The sequence below is a fragment of the Urocampus carinirostris genome, chromosome 11 (genome assembly GCF_059441175.1).
Source record: "Urocampus carinirostris isolate Australia breed hairy pipefish chromosome 11, RoL_Ucar_1.0, whole genome shotgun sequence".
NCBI classification, from domain to species: domain Eukaryota; kingdom Metazoa; phylum Chordata; class Actinopteri; order Syngnathiformes; family Syngnathidae; genus Urocampus; species Urocampus carinirostris.
In genome coordinates this window covers 32,557,800-32,584,230 of record NC_142359.1, presented here as the reverse complement: position 1 = coordinate 32,584,230, position 26,431 = coordinate 32,557,800, and the positions used below count along the sequence as shown (strand labels likewise).

The 26,431-nt window shown below is 37.5% G+C and overlaps 1 protein-coding gene across 3 annotated transcripts in view; it reads left to right on the top strand.

Annotated features, from left to right (window-relative positions):
- The window catches only part of tbc1d22a (TBC1 domain family, member 22a), a 146,535-nt gene extending 120,910 nt beyond the window's left edge, over positions 1–25,625 (top strand). For all 3 annotated transcript variants that reach the window (XM_088348194.1, XM_088348195.1, XM_088348193.1), the window contains one exon: positions 23,775–25,625. In XM_088348194.1, coding sequence (XP_088204320.1) covers positions 23,775–23,903 — 129 coding nt within the window. In that variant the 3' untranslated portion in view covers positions 23,904–25,625. The remainder of the gene's footprint in view (positions 1–23,774) is intronic.
- The last annotated feature ends 806 nt before the right edge of the window (positions 25,626–26,431 follow it).

Here is a 26,431-nt window from a genome sequence, read left to right as displayed (position 1 = left end):
ATCAATTTCACAAGTTTAAGACATTGTCTCGGAACGACCAAACTACCTGAAAATGGAAATCTAAATGCTTCCAAGAAAAAAAATGTTAAGTCTGAAAATGTCTTTGATCCATTTGGAAATATCATTCTTAATTTTTGGCCGCTCTGGTACAGAATAGGAGTGTTCATTTTAGTTTTGAGACACTGTTGTGCTGTTTTAGCCTCTGTAATTGAGCAGTAGTTATAAAGTCGGCAATCTTCAACATCGAACTTCTTGACCCCACAAAAAAAAAGGTCACCCATCACACACTTTAAACATCCGCAAGGGCTTTATTGTTTCATCATTTATACAACCAATACCAGCAAAAAATGTGGGAAAACAACAAATTACGTGGATGCTTTACAGTTCTTAATGGGTTAATGCGAGAAAATTATGCATGCTTTCAATGACCCCATTCAATGCGGTTGACGGCAATAGCCATCGCAAGTTCTATTTAACTACTTTAACCACATTGTCCATGAAAATATCACCTCTGATTCAATAAACCTATGGAGTCCACGACGTATCGGAACACATTATGCACCCAATGCAGTCATGGCGACCCGCTGCTATCCCACACGGACTACCAAGTGGTTCACCAAGGGCAAAGTACCCCCTTTCATAGACAAGAGAGGAAAAATAAAAGTTTTATGCTGTGTTGATGATCTGGGTGTTCCTGATAAAAGGTAAGCTAGCTAAATGCTAACATCTAGTCAGAAAAGCCATATTTAACCTTTAAAAAGTACAACACCGCGTATAGTTGAAAATTGTGAAATGGAATCAACCGTAGCTAAACCCGTCCACTCTTCTAAAGAGATGTAAACTTTTTCAAATGACTGTTACACACAAGATAAACTATGGTGGAATGACTCCTTTCGACCTCTTGCCGTTTTCACATTTGCCACACATTTAGACGGCATCACTTTTCATATGTTTCCATTAGCTATTGAACTAAAGATCACCAAAAGCTTTTACATAACGTATCTGAATCAATGTGAACTTGAACTTTATTTTTTGCACCCTATGGTGACAGCACTTACAAGTTATAGACAGGAAGTAACTGTATAAGCTATTTAAAAAGGAAAAAACAACTTTCTTTTTTGTATTTTATGTTTTTAACAAAAGTTACCTTACAGAAAATATTGTAGCCTCTAAATATGGCGTTTTTTCAATTCACTTTTACACTATATTCAGTAATCCCTTGTTTATCGTGTTTTTATTATTATTATTATTATTATTATTATTAAATGGTGCTAGCAATTGTCAACGGAAAGAATGGATCACGGCCTCACGGATTCCTGTTCATTTTTAGCAGAAGGAACTGAAAAAAAGAGCCGCCATGCATGACACAAAATATGAGATATGTGATTATGGCTCGCGGCCGCACAAGTGCGATAAACTTTTTGTTGGACAGAACAGCAAAAAAGAGCCACCAGGCCTGACAAAAATGCATGCACTCACCTAAGCCCCGTTTGCAGCAAACTGGGAATAATGGATCACAGTTGGATTTAAGCGGGTTACAATGGCACCCTTCAGCGGCCCGACCGGGAAAAAAAGCACTCTTAGCCCCTGCTCTCAGTGGTTGACCGGGATAGCACATCGCGGCCAGAAGCGTGCATTTCATTTTGAGCGGGCCAGAATGGCAGGCTTCCTGACAAAAATGCTTTCTGCTGTTCCCTGCGTGCAGCAGTATAAGATTGGGGCTTATGGATTGCGGCTGCATGAGTTGAATTCACTTTTCTCTGGACAAATAGGCAAAAAACGAGCTGCCAGGCCCGACTAGAATGTGCTTTGCCCTCTCCTTCTTGCAGCAATATTCGATTGGGGAGAATGAATTGCGGAATATTTTTCAACCCATAATGCACTGAGGTTGTGAAGTACAAAGCACAATGTGGCAAAGGATTGCAGTACACCAATAGAGCTCTCTCTGCTCGTTTGTTAATGTCTTCATGTCCACAGCCTGCACTTAACGGTGTACAGAATAAAGATTTTTGTGATTTCTGTGGCCCGCTTAATCCATCGCTATGAAACACTGCATATGCGCCTCGCAAATTGATCTGCAAAAGAACGCTCATTTTCAGTATTTTGGGCACAGATTAATGTCAGCGGGGGAGCTGGAAAGTTTTCTCTCTTCTCGGCTTTAGAGGTTTAATTCCTTGATATATCTGCCCCTGATCCACAGAGTGTGAGAGTTCAGACGTGGGCCTGGCAGGTTCTTAAGGGCCTGGTGAGCAACTTCTTATCAACTCCCACAGCCCACTTCTGTCACAAAACCTTTTTACACTCTTCTTCTTACTAATTTTTTGTGTTCAAAAACGTTTCTGAAGTGTGAAATATGTTACTTAGAAGCAGGTAGGATGAATACTGTAAAAGCAATTTAGAAACGAAAGTTGACAAAAGTGCTGTGGTGTGAGCAACAAAGAAAACTTAAATATCATATGAGCAATCGTGTTGCAGAAAAACAAAAAGCATAAACCCATATTACAAGTCTGTTTCAAACTGTTAAGACAGGAATAATGCATAATGAAATCCCCTACCAAAAAAAGATGTGTCTAATTCTGTGTTCTGCTTAAATAGGCTGCCACATAAAACAAAACGGCAAGTAAACAGAAACACAGTAAAGGATGGTGACAAAAAAATGAATATTAATCTACTTGAGACCTTGTTGGTTTTGTGCGTCGTCGGGCTGTCAAAGATGTTTACACAGAAAGTTAAACGGAAAGTTTAGGCACAACAGGAAAAAGAAACAAAGCAATATATAGCACAACAAACCCACTTTGAAACAGAATTCTTTTTCAGCTGGGTTTAACAGACTCAAAGATTAAAGGAAAGTGTATCGCCTTTTGGTAAAAAAACAATGTAATCATTTAAAAAAAGGAATTAAATAAATAAATAAATAAATAAATAAATAAATAAAAAAAAAAAAAATATATATATATATATATATATATATATATATAATTGATTTAGATAAGTTATAATTGTTGATTGAAGATCAGTATATAAGTTCTTTCACTTTTAAAAGCAAAATAAAAATTATGACTCCAGAAAGGCTGGGCAAAAAATAAGACGTAAAATCGTACATTTTATTTACTATGAGTCCCTTGAGCGAGTCGTCTTTGTTTCCAATACAGCAACGTTTATTGGTCAAATAATACAAGTGCCAAACGTTGTTTGGAAATGTGCAGCAATGATTACAATCATTGTATTCATTTTAATAGATGAAAAAAAAAAGTGTGGCAATTTTAAATCAAAATGGGTGAAAGGGGTACATGTTATACATGAGTGTACGTCATACATGAATAAATATGGTAAGTTGAAGTTTCTTGACATTCAATATTTCTTTTAATTCACATTCAAAGGATAGATCATGTAGTTTTGTTTATTGTTCAAATCAATATTGTTTCGTTTTTAATGACTAAACTTTATCACTGGGAGGTGCTAAATAATAATACAATGTCTTGTAAACTCTCCTCTTGTCTTCAGGTCAAAATGACCGCCGCTTTGTTAAATATCCCTCAAAAGTCACCTAAATTACTTTTTTTAAAATTTCAAATGTCATGACGTTTGCTAAATTGGCTCTGAGAGTAGAAAAAATAAAATATTGTTTTTCATGCACATTTCCATTTAAGGTGTAAAAAGAAAACTTACAAAAATTTTCTTTTGGTCAAAATGACCCATGAGGAAAATAAAGTTGAAATCCAGGTCACAGAGAAAGAGATGTCAGTCCAGCCTTTACAAGTCAGACTGTAAAACACTTACTGTACTGTGTGTTGCTGGTTTAAGACATGGGGTATATCCTCTAAGGCTATGCACTTTTAATACTGCGTTACATGTGCTAATTAGGGAAATGGGTTGTTCTTTTTCATATTTTTTAATGCATTGCACTGTTTTGTATTGACTTAGATTTTTCATTGGAGTGGGAAAAGGAAAGAAACTTCAGTCAAAGAAATGAATAATGCATCCGAAACTCATTTTCGCACATATTTTTTTCTTCAGCTACAAAAAAACAAGTGAGGAGGGATAACGAAAGACGTATGCAAAAGTTTGGGCACCCCTGATTATTTTCAAGATTTTCTTCGATAAATCATTGGCTGTTCGGACAAGTAATTTCAGTTGAATATATCATATAGCAGACAAACAGTGATATTTGAGAAGTGAAATGAAGTTTATAGGATTTACAGAAAATGTGCAATAATTGCATAAACAAAAGTAGGCAGGTGCATAAATTCTGGCTCCCCAACAGAAAAAATACATCAATATTTAGTAGGTCCTCCTTTTGCAGAAATAACATTCTCTAAACCAGGGGTCGGGAACCTTTTTGACTCAACGAGCCATAAAAGCAAAAAATATTAATTTTATTTTGGGAAAGAGCCACACCATATATTATGAGACAAATTTACTAAATTGCTAAACCCGCGCCCCAGACAAAAGCTTAGTCTTCAGCACAATTATTTTTGATGATTTGATAAAAATTATGAAAAGAGAATAATGCCAGAGCCCCTGTCCCAAAATCAACAAACATACTACTTTAAACTTGTCTCTTTCTTGCAATTACTCAAGATCTGTTAAACTCCTTTTGACCCTTTTTTCATACATATTGGTTTCAAAACCAGATGCAAGCAGTTATTGTGTAAACACGTCACAACATTCTGCAAATAGGGAGCCTGATGAGCTCACTTTTGGCGCAGACGGCGTAGGGCGAGAGATGGGAGGGAGTGCTTGCACTTTTTGCATAGCACCACCCATCCCTCCCACTCACCTAATCAAATGACTAAGTTCTCTTCCGGTGTTTTGGCGTATTTACAGTTCTGTGGATTCATCATAAGGTATCTGAACACTGAACACAGATTATATAGTGAACTTTTATATAAAGGATTCTTTAGCGTTGTACAGCCAAAACAAGTTTTTCCCCCCTTTTTTTTGTGTGACACCTCGACTGTAAATTGTAGTGAAAAATGTGCCCTATATATACTGCGAAGTGATACCTTGCAATTTAGCTTTTGTTTGGCTTTCCGTGTACCTGATCAGAATAGACATTTCAAGTTTTGAACAAGATGGAGAAATTTTGCATGCAATCAAATCTGTCTCTGAGCCACAGATACTCATAGAAAGAGCCATATATGGCTCGCGAGCCATAGGTTCCCGACCCCTGCTCTAAACGCTTCCTATAGCTTCCAATGAGGGTCTGGATTCGAGTTGAAGGTATTTTTGACCATTCTTCTGTACAAAACATCTCCACTTCAGTCAGGTCTGATGGTTTCTGAGCATGGACAGCCCGCTTTAAACCACACCACAGATTTTCAATAATATTCAGGTCTGGGGACTGAGATGGCCATTCCAGAACGTTGTACTTGTGCTTCTGCATGAATGCCTTAGTAGAATTTTAGCAGTGTTTGGTGTCATTGTCTTGTTGAAGTCTCAGGCCCCGGCGCAACTTCAGCTTTGTCACTGATTCGAGAACATTGTTTGCAAGAATCTGCTGATACTGACTGGATTCCATAATATATTGTGCATCCATTCAATATGGTGGGTGTAGAGTGTAAATAAGAGGCGAGCCATTTCTTTTACAATGAAAGCGGAATATGGAAGCTTGTTGCTGTTGAGAAAATGGTTGTATTGCTTTTTTTCGGACACTTTTTACCGAGGAGGAGGAAGTCGCCTAACTCTTCCAAAAGTAAGTTGATCTTAACTTTATTTATCTTTATAGAGCATATTATTTTATGAAATGTTTATTTTTTTAGTACAAAACACTACAGGTTACTTAAACAAGCCTTAAACATACTTATACAAACCTTGAAAATACTTATATAAACCTTAAACATGCAAAATATAGCACTGAAGCAATTTACGAACAAATTCAACTCATGAACGATCGTCCGGAACCTCATTCGTAATTAGGGTAGCGTCTGTACTCAATATATTGCGTCTGGCAGTTCCCCCTTATTTTATATAATTTGAAAACAGCCAAAGTCTCAAATTAGGCAGATGCAGTTGTTAAGGTTTTCGGTGAAAAATACTCCAATTTTAACTTGTCCTGGAAGCGGCGGCCCTCACAGTCAACTTTACTTTTTTTATTTTCAGTTGCCATGTCGAAAATGGGATAAGCTAAAATTCTGCCAGAAAGCCAAGGTTAAGGTGGTCAAAGGGCTACTGCATCATTTGGTGAAATTGTTTTTTTGTTTTGTTTTTAAATGTACACATTTATTTTATGCTGTGGTCAACATTATTGGTGGGTCACATATAATACATTCAGTGACAGAGGCCCCGGGCCAGTAAAAATTTGATCACGAGCCGTAATTGGTCCTTGAGCCCGACTTTGGACTTGCCTACGCTACCTAATACAGACTGTCCCTTTTTAGAACATGTAGTATTGACTGTTATAGTTTTAAGTGTAACGTTTTGTTTCCACCACCGCTCGACTTTCAACCATCGATTCACATTAATAGTTTTAATTAACTGTCAGAAAGGAAATCATTTAAAATGATAATTTTGCGCTTATCGGGTGATGTATGGCGACTAAAGCGTGAACCTCCTCTGCCGGATTTGGCGGCACCAGTTAAGCCGCTAAATGGAATAGTGGGAGGCGGAGGTGTTTACTGCCCCAGCAATCCGCCCTCCGGCGCTCCGCATCGGTAAGCACGCTAACGCTAACCGACGACCTGGGATGCATGCCCGCTAGCACACACGCCCGTCATGTTTTTTTTCCCTGCTGTCATTGAACGCAGCACACTCGAGAGACTGAAACAACTTAAACACGGTCATGAATAATGCTGCGTATTTGTATTTACACTTGTCATACATACGAAGACCTTGCCCCATCTCAATGCAAAAAAAGGGATTTGAAGGACCATGAGATGGTAAACATGGAGTTTTTTATTACATACGGTATATTCCTATTGAGATTGTAAACTGTTTTTGAAAAAGGAAAATTCAAGTATGAGTGAGAGCTGGAGAAGAACAGGATAAAAAGTTTGTGTTTAATAGAAACATGGACAAGGTATGTCATCAAGTAGCTAGTGAAAGCCGATTTTGGAGGTTGCTGTCGTCTTTCTAAGCCATGGAGGTTTTCACGTTAACAAACTCTCCCGGATTCAGGGAACTTTGTGGAGTCTGGACTTGTTGCTTAGCAACAAGCTGTGCCGTGTGTGTTTTCTGAAGATGGAACCCAACAAGATAAAAAGAAAAGGTTTTAATTAGCCTTCTTGTCGTGAGGTGTTGGTTGGCATTTGTTCTCTTTAAATTGATGACTTTTGTTTTTAACAAAACCATTTATTTACTTTGACTTTCCTCTAAATCAGGGAGTGGCCCATCTTTTTGCCAAGAAGAACATTTTTGCCTGAAGATATTCAAACTAAATAAACCTAACCAGCCTTAAGTCATATTTGACTGTTTCCTCCTATTTTAAGGTTATCTAACTTTACATTTCAAACATGAAATACCTCACCTAGCAATTTCAATATCAAATTAAAAAATATATGTGTATATAATTTAAAGCCCCTATTAAATAAAGAAATATATTTAAGTGCAGGCAGTTGAGGTGGCTCAGGTATTTGATAAGGATGATTCCTCGGTACGTGTTCCGGGATGCCCCTTGGAAGCAAAAGGGGCACGGTGGAGAGATTACCTTTCTAGGCTGGCCTGGGAATGCCTCGGGACTCCTGTCGGATGAGCTTGATGAAGTGGCTCGGAATAGGGAGGTCTGGGCTTCCCTGCTAAGGCTGCTGCCCCAGCAACCTGACCCCGGATAAGCGGAAGATGATGGGTTGATGAATGAATCATTTAAACATTACCGTATTTATTAGTGGATAACGAAACCTTGATTAAACATCGGTATCAAATTTGTTTCACTTTTTCTCAGCTCAACCTTTCCACTACTGCTGACAGCAAAGTGTTTGTGATAAAATAGAGAGAGGTTTCCTTTGCAGATTATTTCAGATTTTTTTGGGGGGGTCCTGGGCCCCATTAACTACAATAAATGAGAGATTACAGTATATAAAAATATGTTTAAGGTGCTAATCGCTCTCGTGTTGACCAACCACCTGGCATACAAGGGCCCCAACAGCCCATCCCAGCTATCTTCGGGCAGTGGGCAGGTCACAGCCTGAACTGGTTGCCAGCTTGTCGCAGGGCACACAGAGACAGACTTGCTCATTCACACCTAGGGACAATTTGGACTGGCCAATGACCTCAGAACTGTGCCGCAAACACGCTAATCACTCAGGAACCCAACATATTTGCTTTAATTGATTTGAATGAAATTGTCGAAAGTTTAAATGTCACTTTTCCCTATACGATTCTCCCATGAAATATATTTTAATAAGTTCTGTTAACATTTTTGATTCGGTACTATCCCTTGAATGTTTCCTTAGTGCAGTGGTTAGCACATTCGCCTATTACGCGAAATGTCCCTGGTTTAAGACAGGGTGAAAGGTGGAGAGGGATGGGTGCCACCACTCTGTACTTGCCCAGAACACTCTACAGGAGATGGAACCCCTACCACCCTAGTGGTTAAGGGATCCAACCAACTAATCAACCAACCATCCATTGATCCCTCATCTTTTGAACTGAAAAAAACATTTACTTTATAATCTGGACTATAAGGCGCAGCCAAAAAACTCCAAATTAAACCGGCTGTTACAGGAATGGCCGCACCCAAGAAGAAAAAAAAATTGAGGGTCAATTTCACAGTAGCTGGTGAAAATGCGCTGCTCCATCTCTTCTGTTAAGTCAATCAGTGCCATCTCAAATGTGTTTAAGAGGGACCACATCTTATTTTATTGTGATTTTGTCAGTTTTAATTCCTTTTTCTGCCCATAATAATGGGTCCCAAGAAAGTTAATGATACGAGGATGGAAAAGTAAAAAATGGTGACAACAACGATCAAGTCAATGAAGGAATTAATTGCGAAATAGGAAAATATGGTATTGAAGACTGGCTTTAAGGTACAGTTAATTGAATAAAATAAAAACATTATACAGCTAGGTTCTTTTTACCAGTCTATTGATCTTTATCTCCACAATTAAGTAATTATTGTTGTTGAAGTACACAAAGTTTTTTGGTACAAACTTCTTAGAGTATGTTTCTATTTTAAAGCAATTTCAGGGAGTAGCATAAATGCCAGGGAGGCTTGTATGCAACTTTATATGGTACTTGAGTTGTTAGGTTTTGCTGCTCATTTTTCTTTGGGAATGAGAGGTGAATGTATTCTACCATATCTGCTCTAAAGGGCACAGTCAGATTCAGATTCAGATTCAGATTCAGATCTACTTTGTCATTCTAGTACACGTGTATACAGAACGAAATGTCGATGCATCTGACCCCCACAGTTTCCTTGAATGTACAGATATAAATAATGTTGTATTGTATTTTGCCTACGTATAGTATTTTACCATAGTGCCGATAGTGCAAGAAGAGTAGCTAACCAGATGTGCAAAATGGGCAGTCAGGTTAACAAGTCAGGTACACAGTAACATTAACACTGTAACAATAACGCTGTAATTACAATAGTGCAGAGAGCAATGTGCAAGGAGTGGCAAGCTATAAAAAAAAAAACTGCCAGTAGTGCAAAAAGTCAGATTAGCAGCCGTTTAGATTTAAGTTAACTATATGTTAGATTGACCATTTAACAGTCTAATGGCCAGGGGGACTAGACTATTGCGGAGCCTGGTGGTCCTGCACCGCACACTGCAGTACCTCTTCCCAGAGGCTAGCAGAGTGAACAGTCCAGTCCTTTTGCTTGATACATTAGATAAGTGGATTCTTTTCTTCTTGATTTTGGGTCGCAACTTTTCTTTAGGGTGGAATTGTGGGTCCTCAAGTCAGACAAGTTAAAAACCAATGGTTTAGTGAAAAATATCTGGCGTATTGTATTCTCTGCTGTGGTGCCTGTTCAATTCCCATTGCATTCAATGTTATTCAATTGTGATAAGTGCTATATTCCAACTGATCAATTAATGCAAATACAGTACTTTTTAATTTTCTGTGCAACTCTAGCCCTTACTGTAGGTTTTGTGTCTTATAATCTAGTGCGTCTTATGTATGAAAAAACATCACAGAAGACTTATTTTTGAATGGTCCGCCTTATGTTCCAGTGCGCTTTATAATGCAGAAAATACAGGAAAATAACACACACACACATACGGTTCAAAATGTTTTGTTCCAGCCTAAAAAAAACAATTCTTACCTAATCCTTCCACAAAATGCTTGGGATAATTGTGATTTCTATTTCCAAAACAGTTACAAAAATCAAGGACAAGATATTTCTCCCAAACGAGCATGGAAATGCCTCATTAGCTATCGGAATGACACATCCAGTCGGGCTTTCACCCACCTGCCTTTTTGGTGACTTGGCTCAGCCATTTTTATGCCGGCCCCTTTCCGTGCATGCCGCATGCCTGACTACTCTTTTAGCGCCCACTGTTTGCCAGAGGGCCCATTTAGTGTAATTATACGAGCTACAGAAAGCTAATGGCCCTGACAGAGCCGCGTCTGTGCCCATTACACCTCATGACGCCGCAAAACACCATTACCACTCGGGGCTACCTGCTGAGTGCGCATGCAGGTGACTGCCGCGTGCGAGTCATGTAGATAAGGTCGGAGGTGAAATGATGCATGTCAGAGAAAACATTCTTAGTGTGTGTCTCTTGAATGTGTGCCTCTTGCTCTTTTCTTTTTGCGCGACACATTTGTCATGGTGCCACCACAGATTTATCCAAAGAGTTCCCCGCTGGCTCTTTGACTACGTCACGGAAACGACAGTGAAGCACCTTGAAATGCTTTGAGCACTCATACCGTAACTTCACATAGCGTTGTCTTATCTTTTAAGTGCATTTGGCGGCCCGTGGAGTAAGTGATGTGTCCTATAAAAAATAGAAACATTATCTAAAGAAAATATGCTAATAGGTATAAATAAAAAACAAAATAAATATATCAGACATAAGGCACGCAGGCCGGATCTGGCCCATTGGATGATTTAATTCAGCCAGCCATAGATTTCTGAGTATAAGCACATCTCTAAGTAGTTTCTCTATCAAAAGTTATGATTTTTCTTTTAATAAATGCAAACCAAATGTTCTCTCCAGCTCTAAAGGGCAGTGTTGAGTTTGTAGAGCATTGTGAGTTGCTTCAGGTGTAAAATTGCTTTCACTCAACTTTTAAAACAAACAGTTAAGATAAGATAAGATACCACATGCAATGCCATTTTTTCTGAATCAACGTTTTTTTAAAAGATCCATATCGTCCTTGATTATAAAATATGGGGTGGGTTACTAATGTAGGCTGAATGATAAAGACCAATATTGAAAAACAAAGCATTTGGAGTTGACATTCTTTTACTGATCTGGCCCGGTTATTTGATTTTAGTTTATTGTAAGTTTTCCATCATCTAAAATTGTGGAAAAAAAGAAAAAGAAACTAAATGAAAATAAATAAATACGTAAATTTGCAAATTTCAATTAAAATTTAAAAGAAATCTTACCAAATTATCAGTTTAATAAACAAAAATAAATTTGCAAATGTTTTTGTTCTTTACTTTCAATTTATTGTAGGGTATTTCACGTATGATAATTGTTGAAAATACAAAAGGAAATAAATAGATAATAGAAATAGTAAATAGAAATAGTATAATCATTGATTAAAATAGTACAGATAAATGTTTTAGTTTCTCTTTTTCCTCTTTATTTGCTGATATTTAAAAGAATAATCGTTTTATCATAAGTACATGATCATTAAGGGTAGGACTAGATCCGTTATTGTGAGTCTTCTTACTCAACAATACTTAATTTACTAATGACATTTTTTCGTTTCTTTCACTCTTTATAAATGTGTTTTTATTGTGTTTTATATGTTCAATCATTTAAAAGTCAAACGCTTAGTTGTGTTATGGCATTAAGAATCTTTTGTGATATTTTAAGTGTTTGGATGATTACAAAGAATAAACGTTACTTCTAAAAATGTCTTTACCTCAGTTTTATTAGGAAAAGTATTGTTCTGTGTATGGAAAGAATGAGATACACTGTTAATATATTGCAAAAAAGTAAAGAGGAAAAAAAGGAAACTTTAAAAAAATCCAAGATTTTTTTTTTATTGGAAGAAAGTTTTGCTCAGTTAAAAAAATAATCAGTGTTTCATATCTTAAGAAGAGGAAAACGATCTAGTAAAATAAACGAAAGAATTGTGTACCAAATCAAGACTTTTAGCAGTCTAAAGAAGGTTTTTGTATTTTATTAACAATAAATGTAGGGCTGCAGTGTGATAAAATACTATGAGCATAGAATCGGATTGTGACGCAAAAACATAAAAGTAAATGCAACGGTTTCTTCAATTCAGTGCCTCAAGCACCGACTCCATTGACAATGTGCTTTCCACAAAGTATCAATAGCCATTAAGCACTTTAAGACTTGCCAATTGAAGAAGATGGAGAGCTATTTACAGTTTTTTTTAAATAACACAGTGTGTACAGCCATGGCCGATCAATGTGTTGGGGCTGTAGGAAGAATGAATTTTAATTCCTAAAAGGCTGCAGGAAGCTGTATCTTCGTATAATTTCTTACTTTATACATGCATTCAAGAATAGTAGTAGACCTTTAATTAAGTACACACTAGGGAAACTCCTGATAGATCAAAGGACTTTGATCGCAACATATTTGTTCGATTTTAATACTGTGTGAAACCACCTTTTTTCCGGGCCTTGTACTGACCCGTCAAGCCGAGAAAGTATGCCCTCGTAGCCGTTAGCCTCGCGGGAGAGATAGCCGGCAGATGGCAAACGAGGTAAAATACGGCCTTAATGAAGCCCCTCAGTCACCGTTAGATGCCTTAGCTTGCATACACAAAGCAGAACTTGATTAGATGGCGGTAGGGCCTACTTCTCTAGCATTGCAATTAGAGAAGCTCGTAGATTTATTTAGCACATGCCACATGTCCGGCTGATTTTAGGAGGATTTACGGCACACCTGGAAAGCATCCCCCCAGATAGTCTTTTGTGGCTGTTTTTCATATATAAGAAGCAGTACTACTAAGCAGTACTAATATAAGGTGCATGAAATTAGAGCTTCAATATGAGATAACGCATTCATTCGTGTTATAACTGTTGCTAGGGGCGGCAGTGGCTCAGGAGGTAGAGCGCTCGTCTTGGGATCAAGAGATCGCAGTTCGGATCCCGGCTCGTCCGTGTTACATGTCGGTGTCCTTGGGTAAGACACTGAACCCCTAATACCCCCAAAAGGCAGGTTAGCGCCTTCCATGGCTGCACGGCCTTTTTTCCCCTTTCCAAATATGGGAATTAATTTGCTGGGTTTAACATTGAAGGCTATCGTATAGTAATTAGATTGACAATTTACACACAAATGGAAATGGAATTGTTCCTATTTTAAGTCAAAGTGTCCGATCATAAAATTCTCTCGTATAAGAAAATTCCTTATCTAATTTTTTGTGGAAAGATTCCATATGGAATATGGTTTATCGTGGTATTAACAATAAATTTGGTAAGACCGAGGCGAACATGATTCATTGTTCCTCAGTTTGACATTCGCCCTGCCGCTCCCCATTCACAGCATTAGGTAACTGGGGATAACGAAATGCAGTCGCACACGTACTTTTCATTTTAGGCAGAAAGATTGGAATAAAAACACTGCCACACATACCCAAATCTAACCTTAACCTTCTCTAAGCCCCTGCTCTCAGCAGTATTTGCTGGAGATAATAGATGGAGGCCTAAAGTTCATTTTAGGTTTAGGTTGATCACAATGGCATGCTTCAGGGGCCCAAAACGAACAAAAATGCTCCCAGCAGTAGTCGACTAGGGAAAATTGATCTCAGGTCCGCGGGTCCTGTTCTTTTTTAACGGAAAGAATGAAAAACAATGCACAACACAAATTTGCCGTGTCCCGCTTGAAACTTTAGTCGACTGGGGATAACAGATTGCTGCCACAACTGTGCATTTAATTTTAGGTTGGGCCAGAATGGCACATAAAAGTGACTTCTGCCAGTGCCTACACACAGCAATATGAAATTTTAAATAATGGTTTGCGGCTGTTGTACGAGTGCATTTCATTTTAGGCGAAAATTCATTAACGACAAAATAAGAACCGCCCTGCCAGCACTCTGAGAAACTATGGTAATATGTGATCGGGGATGATGAATCGTAAAATATGTTTTAACATGTTGTGCTTTGAGCAAAGACGGGATTACAGTATATACATTTTAGAATTAGACTATAAACATCAAAATTGACAAAACTAAAGCACTAATATTTGGTTCTGAGAGCGATCGAGAGCATTTTATAAATTGAATCTAAATACCTGACCATCAACTGATAACGCAAGCTCGTTTTTTTCGACTTCCTAAGAACTCTGGGGGAGGCCAATACACGCTGTCTAGCCTCAGGCTTCCAGCACCGCAAGGCAAAGACGTATCATATTTAAACATTAAACACAACATGAGCCATACATGCTTCCCGACTCTCCATTCCCCTCATTTGATCGCGCAGCACGACGCCGAAGACCCAAACGGTTTTTCATTTTAAAGCCTAAACGTTATGCATTATTTGCCACAGTGTAGCGCTCATGTGAGGAATGGCAGATTAGCATAAACACTCGCTCCCGCGCTCGGGTTGCGAGTGGCGAGAGCAGCAAGCAGAAAGTGACGCTCCGCGGAATACAGATGAGAAAACACTCTGTGCAAGCTGATCACGAGTTTTTTCTTCCCCCCCAAAGACACTTCAATGGGAGTCTGTCAAAAGGGGACTGGGGGTGGCAGAAGGTCAACTTTTCTTTGCAAGAACAAAATGTTACGCTCGTTTACTAGCGTAAATCAACACTAGGTAGCTGTTTTTTCATTGAAACTTGTGGTTGGTTAGCATTTTTGGAATAGAAACCACATATAAGTTGCACCCATTCTATTCGAAGGGGCCAGTGTTTATGATTTGGCTATTAGATGTCGCTGTATTGTGTATTGCAGGGGTCTGCTACGTGGTGCCCCCTAAGGACGGTTAAGGTACCCGCGGAAAATCCCTCGCGAGTGCTTTGTTATTGTCATTTTCTTGTAAAATTATTTTTTTATTGGTTGACTGAGCGTACTTAACCCTATCTCCAAGTCCATGAAAGCCATAAAAACATCCTTACCTTTTGCAAAATATTTTTCACTCACCTGTCGTACTGCAAACACCTGATCCACACATCCAAACAAAAAAACTGGAGCCCATCCCAGCCATCTCTGGGCAGTGGGCAGGGGACACCCTCAACTGGTTGCCAGCCAATCGCAGGGCACACAGGGACAGACAACTCATTCGCTCATTCACACCTAGGGACAATTTGGACCGGCCAATTCACCTGAAATGCATGTTTTTGGAACGTGGGAGGAAACCAGAGTGCCCAGAGGAAACCCACGCAAGCAGGGGGAGAACATACAAACTCCACACGCCGCCGTGCTGCCCATATATATATATATATATATATATATATATATATATAAAACTTAGCTATTTAGCAAGCCATCTAGCTATTTTAGAAAGTCATGCCAAACTGGGTGCTTTTTGTGCTAATTATTAATAAAAAGTAGCTTTCAGCTTGAAGAACGTTCGTGACCCTTGGTGTAATGCAACTGAAAACAGGTGCCAAAAAGCACAAGGAAAAATGCAAGAACGAATCGCAACTTTTTGTTTTGTTTGTTTACTACCATAAATCCATGCTAGGTAGGCAATTTTATATGGAAACTCTTTTTTGGTTATCATGTTTTGGACTAGAACCCAAAAATAACACAACTAAATATTAGCTACACCCATCCATTTTAAAGGGGCCAGTGTGTACGATTTGACAAACAAATGTCGCTGTGTTCTGTAATGCAGCCGAAAGCATGTGCTCAAAACCACAACGAAGAATACAAAAACAAATCCTTATATTTTTGTTTTGTTTACTACAGCGAGTTTATTATTGCACTACAAGCCACACTACAAGCCACACCTGAATATCGTCTGTTCCTGATCCATTTAAAGGGGCCCAGTATGTATGATTTGACCATTCACTGTCATGTGTAATGCAACCAAAAGAAAGTGCTAAAAAGCACAAGGAAGAATACAAACTACAAAGACTTAGTGACCAAAGCGCAACGTTTTCTTCAATTTATTTTTACCCAGCATTTCACAAGGTTTTCCTGCTATTGGCGGTTACCCATAGCAGCAAGATGATGGAAAATTATGTCAGTTTCCTCTAGGTGAGATTCATTTTATGTTAAATAAATGCTAATTTCTCAACTTACTAATAATTAAAAATGCACTTTTACATGATAGTTCATGTCGTTTTTTTTCCTTATTATTTAAATCAAAATTGTTTTATTTTTAATGAGTTTTCTTTTTTTTTTTTTTTACCACTAAGACGTGTTAAATGATACGAAACATCCCTTTAAAGTAGCAATGAGTAATATTTTTGAAGCTACCGTAATAATTTGAGTATGACAAGCATTTTTTTTTCTAAAAGAACTATAAGTTTTGCCATATTATCAAGAAACAAAAAAGGTTGTTACGGGAATTGAACCACCAGTGATGTAAATGACATACACAAAGGATTTTTTTTAAATTTTTTGTTTTGTATCTCATTATGACTCTATCTTTAGTCACGGTATCAGAGATGAATGCTAATCTCGTTGTGCATTTCACATGTCACAATGACAATAAGTGTCACATAAAATGCTTTTAATTAAGCAGCATTTTTGCCTGATTAAAACAGAACCGATTCAATAGAAAATACATACATTGATATAATCATCTAATCAAACCTTGCATCCAACAAACGTCTTTGTGTAAATTCTAAAATATATAACAGTTCTATCTGTTAAAGAAATAATAGCATTTGTCTTTTTGGTTAAAAGACTTACAGTGCCGCTAGTGGTGGAAGAAAAACCCATGTGTTATGCAAAAGCCTCGTCGGTTGTTGGTTAGCCTAGCCTACCTTTGTTGTGGTCGACTGCTGTGTCTGTTGCTAATCGTGTGGTTCATTATGATTTTTTTTTTTCAGCATACGCAAATAAGTAAGGAGGGTAGCCACGATTCTCCGATGGGACTCTTGGAAGACGTGTGTTTGTTTTTTTGGTTAGTTTTTTTTTCTTTTTGGTGGGGTTTTATGTGTTTTTGTTAGTTTGTTTGTTTTTTTCAATGGAAGTGTTAGTTCTTAATGTGGTATTTTTGTGTGCTTCGAAAATCAGCGGGTCCCAATTTAAAACATGAGCAATCTAAATCTTGTTTCATATAATGTACAGTATTATGGGCTGAACCACCCCATTAAGAGAAAGAAGATATTGAATCAACTCAAAACATTGCAAAGATAAGTGGCTTCATTACAAGAGACACATTTCACAGAGATTGAACATCAGAAGTTAAAAAGAGTGGGTTAACCAGGTGTAACTGTAAATTCAAGGTGGTAATAATAAAGTTAGCTTTGATTGGCTGGAGCACAGAGCAGTCGTGATGTCATTTTCAGTTGAGACTTTGTGGCAAAATGGCTGCCATCCTTGCATTATAGGATGTTCTTTATGTTAATTTAAAAATAATTAAAAGTTCATTCTTATAGATAAAAGCCCTATTCATCTTTTTGATTCCAATGAGTAAGAGTGCCCCTAGTGGTGGAGGAAACATCTGCAAAATGGGCTTGTTGGTTGTCGTTAAGCCTAGCTTAGTTCTGTTCAATTGTTGCTAGCTGGCTAGTTGATTATGATTTTTTTTTCCCGAGTACAAAATAAGAGAGCTGAGATTGGCTGCAGAGCAGTTATGATGTAATTTTCAGTCGACAGCGAGTAGCAAAATGGCAGCTGCCAAAGATTGTTTTTAGATTTTCTTATTTTTTCACACTGTACTCTGATGTTCGTGTAAATCTATCAGCGTTTGTCTGTTTAATGAGTTTGTCATTGTCATTGTTTTTATTTGTTTTTACACTGAAAGGTTGAAAGGCCTGGGGTTTGTTATTACCTAATTATTAAAAAATTGAATGGCAACATAATTAGTTGGGGAAAGGCTGTCGTGTTTTCTTTTTTTTTTCTTTTATCTGCCGTCACTTGGACTGTAAAACCTTTTTTTTTTTTCAATATCACTGACAACTTGGAGAGCTAATATGAAGTGCCACGGTGTTTCAAGGGACATTTTGTATTTTTTATCACCTCCTAGTCGAATCTCGAATTTACTTTATTGTCATTCTTTGTAACCATGCACACAGAACGAAATGTCAATACACCTGACCCGTATTTGATAAATATATTTATTTGGATAATATGCAAAAGCATTTGAACTATTACATAAACAAGCATTCTTTTAAATACTCGTAGGTAAGAAATTCACATTTATTTTACATAACGTAACCGCTACGGGTACCTGAAAACCTCAAAAGAGTGGGTAAAAAAATCTGAAGAAAAATGCATTTCGGTCACTGGGTCTCCATAATTTGTATTCTTCCTTTTGATTTTATGCATTCGCTTTCGGTTGCTCTAAACAATACAGTGGCAACTAGTGGTCAAAAAAATAGATCTCTCCCTTTAAAAAAAAAAAAAAAAAAACAGTGAAACTGAAATATCGTTTGACTAAATTTGGCCTATGGAGTAGCAGTCAGTTCAGTAATCCCAGTTTTTTTTTTTTTTTTTTTTTTTTTTGCAAGGGTCATCAAAATATTCAAAGTAGCAACATTTATTTGTTTATAATATCACATACATTGGAACTCAAGAACAAAACCCTATGTTTGTATCTTATTTTCTGACAAATTACTTCTGTTCTGTCAAAGTATAATTTAAAAATAATTTTGCTGTTACATTGAACTCCTGAAGATGGGGTAAACTATGTTACGACACAACTTGTTTACTTTGGATATTTAGTAGCAATCATGTGGATATTATTGGGAAACAAAAATGGGGCGTAGGAATATTAACTTGAATGGTACATTCCACACAACAAATAAATGTACTATACTGTACTGGGCAACTGGTATTCTTAAACAAAATTTAGTAATTCTATTTATATTATGTTTATTTCATCTTTTATCAGAGTATTGGAGTAACACGAATGTAATCAAAAGTAATCAAGTTACATTAATGCAGTATTTTGGTATGATGTTTACGTTACTGATTGCATTTGTCAACAGGTAACTAGTAATTGTATCAGATTACGATTTTACAGTAGCCCTGTTTGTTCAACAAATAGAAGTACTGTACTTGACAAACTTTTTTTCTAAAGTAACTTGTACCGTCATAAATTATTTTGCTGCTAACTGTACTGCTCAAGTGTAAAATTATTTCAGGACACTATCCTTACTTCAGATTATATTTTGTTACCATCATGCGAACGTTACGGGAAAAACAAAAATTCGGCATCAAAATTATTTTATCTAGTATTTCGAGTAGTCCCACTTTGTCAGCGATAGAAAACGTCTTCTTCTGACTTTTTTGCTTTGGTCTGTCCAGAGCGTTTTGTTGACATAAAATAGCTTTTAGAGAAAATCAAAATTGAAGTAAAGTAGACTAAGTTGCTATTGATGCACAGGCAGAAAAGGGGCGAGGCAACTGTTAAGCCAGTCAGAATGCAGAACACAAAGCAGGATGAAGATCAGTGAAGTAGCGAAACCACCTAGAGTAAACCGCAATACAGCGAGGGATTACCATGCTACGAATCTTCGGCAGTTTCCTAAACTAGTTCATTGTTATAAATGAACTATATATATATATATATATATATATATATATATATATATATATATAAAAGGTTTTAAAACCCTAAGATTCCAGGCACTGGAGAAATTGGAAAATTGGCTTTGAAAGTGCTTATGTTTATGATGTCTTTGTATTGTCTCTTAATGCCCATGCAACATCCATTGCAGTGAGGTCATCCTGAGGAGGAATACCTCACGTGAGGCCCCTTCTCAAGGTTTCTTGAATTCCTCCTGCTGAGGTTTTGAATTTTTCCTCGCCCCTCATGTAGGTTTTACATCAGGAGATGTGTAATAATTGTCTGTAGTCTGTCCAGCCCTTTGAGGGCTATAGTCATACGAATAAACTTGACTTAAAAAATGGTTGAATTATACCATAAAAAAAAAATACTAAGAAATAAAAAAAGTCAGAATTGGAAAATGTTTTTTTTTCCATTTTTAAATATATTTTTTTACGTTTTTTTCTTTCTTGTGATTTGTGGCACCCCTTTTCCTCGATACAGCAACTCCGTTGTCAAATAACACACACTGTCCCATTGACCTTGAAACCCCTTGAAATTTGCCTAAAATCCCATTCAAAGACATACCTTAAGTGAATACTGTTCTTGAACCATTTGGAGAATATGGATAGTTTTGATCGCTTTTGAAAGGTAAGATTCAGACTTTTTGTCCCAAAGTGTAATAACCACTGCAAGTGCTACCCACATTAAGTAATCTGAGTTGGAACAAACAGAACGAGAAGGTTTTTTTTCCTGCCTGATTGTTTTTTTCTTTATCTTTTTTTTAATTAAATTTACCTGAAACGTCCAACAAAGCAGATATGCTTTTAGGCGATTTTTTTTTATCTGTCGGCATTATCGTGTGTTTTGGAGTAAATATTTTACACGGTTGGATTCACCAGACAGTCTTGGATGGAATGACTCAATTTTTGCAAAATATCAACTCATCCGCTGACTTCCGTGAGGACTTTTAAGTGCGATATTAAGGCTTTATATGTTTACGGGTATCTTGTTTCAGACTGATCGTGATGAGCATGACTTATTTCTGTGACAGACGACATTGTATAGACATGTATTTGTTTGTCAACTGTCTGACGGGCCCTTAATGTTGAGGGGTGACAAACATGATAATCATAACAAGAACTTTACTTACTTACTTTGCGTCTCAACAGGTTGTATTCTTACTTGTGATTTTTAATCACTGGTTTTCGGTTACACAACCTACAGTGGTTTAAAAAGATATACACTCTCCATTTAATGGCATTTATGGTAATAATTACTATAGTTTGTATTCTTACTTAAAATGTTTAGCACTCGTTTTCTCCTGCACGACAGAATACAGATACCTCTTGTTGTCATATAATACACACTGTCCCTTTAATCGCATTCATGTAAGTAATCAAAGCAAGAAATGCAATTTAAAAAGTTTTTATGATCACTTTGAGTCTCCATAGTTTGTATTTTCACTTGTGATGTGTACCACTCATTTTCAAATACTTACAGAATACAGTAACTTCTAGTAGTCGTAAAATAAAAAGTCTCCTTTTAATGAAATTCAGGTTAATCAACATAACAATAAATTCAATTTAAAAAAGAGTCACTTTGCGTCTCTGTAGTTTGTTTTCTTACTTTTGATTTGTAGCACTGGTTTTTGATTGCACGGCAGAATATAGTCACATCCAGTGGGCAAATAATACACACTGTCCTTTTAACTTGAAGGTGGGGGCCTCAAACTAATATCCTGAGGGCTGCAATCCCCCCAGGCGTGAGGCCCCTGCTTTAAAAGATGTATCATCTCCCTTTTTTCCAGGGCCCCCCAAAAATAAGTAAAAAGTGGGTTGTAGCACACGTTCAAATGAGCGTGGAAATTAGCGCTATTAATTTCTCTGGCCTCCAAATCGCTGCTGTTGTCTTAAACTACAAGCAATGTACCCCGACATTTGCTTTTGTTCCCAGCATCACCTTTGAAAAAAAATCCTTCCATTTGCGAAAAGAGAAAAGTAAACACCAAATAATGGCTCATATTCTGCAAGTACTTTGTGGCTCTGAATGAAAAATGACTTAATTAACGCCTCTGGGGAGATAATGTTTCCGCCATTTTTTTAGCTATTATAAGTTGCTGCAAAAATAATGAGGGTTTTGTTTTTATGATATGTACACATTCAATCTGTTTTTGCAAACAAAATTAATTTGAAAATCATTTTTTCAGGGGCCCTAATGTTCTCCTGGGGGATTATATTGCTGATTGCGTTACATTTGTCGCAATCAATGTGAAACATTTAAAGGCTCATTCGGTATTCATACTCGGGATTAGCATTTATGAGTCCAAGGACAGATAATTAGAATGACGGATTAGCTTTTCGATTTTGTGGTTCGGTGTTTTCCATGGAATATTGTGAGACCCTAGTAAGTGAACAGTCTAGTGTCGTCCGGTGGCATGTCCCTCCCCCCAAAAAAGATTGTGTACATTCTAAATTCAAACACATTGATCTGGTGCATTTTTAGAGGAAAATCAAGGATTTAGATTTACGCTGTCGCGAAAAAGTATTTGCCCCACTTCCTGATTTCTGCGATTTTTGCATATGTATCACTCTCAAAGGTATCACTCACAAAGGTTGCAGATCATCAAACCACTTTTAATATCACAGACACAACCAGAGGAAACGCAAAATGCAGTTTTGAAATGTTGTTTCCATTTGTTAAGGCACAAGGAAAATAAAATATGATCTGCCCCTATGTGAAAAAGCAATTGCCCCCTGAACCTAATAGCGAGTTGGGCCACCTTTGGTAGTATTACGAGAAACCAAAATTTATGTTAATTGGTGTAGTTTGATTTTGGCCCACTCTCCTTTGAAAAATTGTGACAAATATGCTATATTGGAGGGTTTTCAAGCATCAAATGCTTGTGTAAGGTCTCACCGCAGCATCTCACAACATCTAGAACCTTTATTTTGTTATTTCTTTTGAGACATTCAGAGATGTACTTGCTGGTGTGCTTCCGATTATTTTTCTGCTGCATGATCCAAGAGTTTGATGACACAAAATGATGGCCAGACGTTCTCCTTCAGGATCTTCTGCTAAACCCCAAAATTCATTTATCCATCAACTACTGCAATTTGTCATGGGCCTGAGGCAGCAAAGCAGCCCCAGACCATCACACTGCCACCGCAATTCTTTACTGTTTTCATCAAATGTTTTTTTGTTTTAACCCAAATGTAACAGACTGCACACCTTCCAGAATGTTTAATTTCAGTATTAAATATCATTATGGCGGATTTTGTGATTGCTGCTATGACTGGATGCCGGTTCTTCCTTGAGGATTTACAGGTGGTTGTTGTAACACGCAATTTTGGGCCTGGTTCCACCTAAGTGTTTTCCTGCTCTCATAGCATTTTTCTAATTGTGTGCAATGGCAGGTCATGTTTTTACGCTGGGCAGGTTTTCTGCGCAGAATGCTGGGCGCTATACTTTTTTTTCTGGTAGCCAAGAATTTAAAAATGTTCAGTTTGAGAGAAAATGCGATATTCTTCAATGTCACATTTACCCAGCCGTCTGATCCCAGTGCAGATGGGCGGGACAAACTCCGCTACAAGCAAATGGCCTCTTTGCAAGTATAGAACAACATACAAGCAACAATGGATGGATAATTAGTACTGCTGAATCAGATTATCAATTTCTTTATCAGATGATATGACATAGGCTAATAAAGATTAATTTAATTAAAAGATGTAATATAATCTTATTTTTATACTATTTTTAAGTCTTAGAACTGTCATAAAACACTGGAATTTAAGCGGGATTGCAGCATGCAACAGTGAGTGCACGCTTTAGCTGACTGACCAATATTCCTTCTGACAGAGATACATAGCACAAATCGAACCATGGTGTTTTTGATTATTTAAATAATGACAAATCCAAAAGTTATTTTCAATTAACTTCACATTCATATAGAAACATGTTATTTTTTAATAGTTCATGTCATGCATCTTTCTATGTAAAGGCAACACTGTGGTTCATCATTTACGAGTTGTGCATGTTTTCTTTAACGTTATCCAATTGTTCCCTTGTGTCAACTCAGGGCCTGATGATTCTCCTGCAGAACCTTCCCACAATGCACTGGGGCAACGAAGAAGTCAGCGTTCTGTTGGCCGAGGCTTACCGGTTAAAGTTCGCCTTTGCCGACGCACCCAACCACTACAAGAGATGATGAAATGGTCGTTGCCTACCAAAGACTTTTTTGGTGGAAAAACAACTTTGCCCTCGAGGAGATTTGACAAAACTGAGTGAAAGTAGCACTCAACTGTGACCATGGAAACTTTTTTTTTTATTAACACGTTTTCCCCTCCTACAGCAAAATCTAAACATTTTTGGTCAGATCAACTGAAGACAAAATGGGTCTGAAAGAATTGAACCTCTTCTCCCCAGGTGGGAGATTCTTCATCACCTATTAACGTATTCGCTACCAGCCTTCTTAAAAGGGAGATGCAATCATCGTCAATGGCACTGAGTGTTTGCTATATCTTTGACGTCTATTACTGCTAATGGCAGCGAATGAGTTAGATGTGACTTCTTATTCTATTAATCTTAATAAATAATGTGATGCGGGAACCTTCAGATGCTATGTCACATAAAAAAAATCTAGATTTTTTTTTTATCTGCAGATAAACTCTGACATTGTTTGACCCTCCTACGACAAAATTTGACCTTTTTCGGGTCAAATCCTTAGAAAAAATGGGGCTTAAAGAACGTGACCTTAGGATATTAAATTAAATTGTTGACTGGATGTTTGACGACGATCGCTTTCTATGGCACGGAATGTCTAATAAGTTTCTGATTTCTGTTGCTGTCAATGGCAGCAAATGAGTTAATGGTGACATCATTATTATTGAATTACAAAATGTGGAGACCTTAAGATGCTATGTGACATAAAAACATGTTGTATTTATGCTTTATTCATGGGTAGATCAACTAAGACGAAACAGTCCTTATAGAACATAACCGTGGGAAATTCTTTATCATCCGTTTACTTATTCACTGTCAACCTTCTTAAATTGAAGATGGCTGTTTGACGGCAATTGTGGTCAATGGAAATGAGTGTTTGATAAATCTGTCATCTTTTGCTGTCTATTGCAGCGAATAAGTTAATGGTAATGTCTTCATTATTGAAGCTCAAGAAATAATGGATGTCGGAACCTTAAGACACAGAAGTCACTATTTTTAATAAACATGTCTTCATGGGGAGATAAACTTAGACATTTTCCCCTCCCCAATGACAAAATCTGAATATTTTTGCTCCCTAAAATGTTTTTCTTGTAAACAATTTTATTTTGTAATGAGGAAACAATGAATGGATGGAAGGATGTTTTTCACATGTCATTAATCTATTTTTATGTTTACATAAATAGCCTGTGCCTAACCCCCAAATTACAGATCAACTAGTATGTTTTACAAATTATGTGGGCAGTGCTTATGCAGTCTTTTGTTGCCTTATTTCACACAATTGGTGATCAACCCCCAACCCCGTCTTAAATACAACACAGGTCATTGCACTTTCTGACATTATTTAAGATAGGTTGAGATAAGTTAATGCCTGTGTGCTCTCACAGCATCACCCCCCTACAGTGATGAAAAAGCACACGTCCTTTCTGGCTTCTACCCTCAACACACTCAAACTTCAAACCATCTTTGAAGAAGAAGAACCTCCCCCCGGGGCAACGTTTCCCCATGGTGGTTTTGCCCTCCTTCGCCTCCTTACGCGGAAACATGAAATGAACAAAAAATCGAGACTGTAGTGGGGGGTAAAAAAACGTTTTGAAAATGTATAAAGAAGTGTACTGATTCCTAAAGGGTGAGAAAATACATGTACAGAAACTTTTGAAATCAAGAAATGTGTAAATAGAAAATTGTAAATAAATCCTCTATATCCGTGTTTCCCGACCTTTTTTTTTTTTTTCCGAGGCACACTTTTATGCATTAAAAAATTTCATCATACGTTCAAAATGATTTAGAAAAAATCCTTGCACTAGTTTTTTCTTTTTGTAGGTTTAAAGGGACAAAGTGTATTATTTGATCACTAAATGACTTATTTAGTCCTTAAACCGAAAACGAGTGCTTAAAAAGCACGAAGAAGAATCCTAACCACGGAGACTCAGAGTGATCAAACCACACTGTTTCTTTTCTGATTTCATGCCCAGCCTTTTGTGAGGTTTTTGCATTTTTGGGAGTACACTTAGCAGCAAGATGGTGGACAAATATCTCAGCTTCTTCTAGGTGAGGCCGTTGTTAAGTAAAATAAATACCGTAAATTCCGGACTATAAGCCGCTACTTTTTCCCCAAACTTTCAACCCTGCGGCTTATTCAGTGATGCGGGCAATTTATGTAATTTTTCTAACGGCCGCCAGCGGCGCTCGAGTACCAAAGGTAAGATTTAGACCGGTGGAATATATGCGCCAAGGAAGACTGCAACTTCTTGGCTTGACTAGCGGCGAGAAATCTTTCACTAAAACTGGCCGCATGCGAAAGGCTACTTTTTCTCAAGTCTGCCAGTGGATCCTGACAGCGTGGGGCAGCATCAAAAAATCCACCATCACCAACGGGTTCCGAAAAGCCGTGATGGAGAGGAGGGCACACCAGCGACAGTGACCGCGCGAGTGAGGCTGCGGGAGCGTGGGACGACGTCTATGTGACACTGTTTCTTTCCGACACTGAGGAAGACGACTTTGATGGCTTCAGTT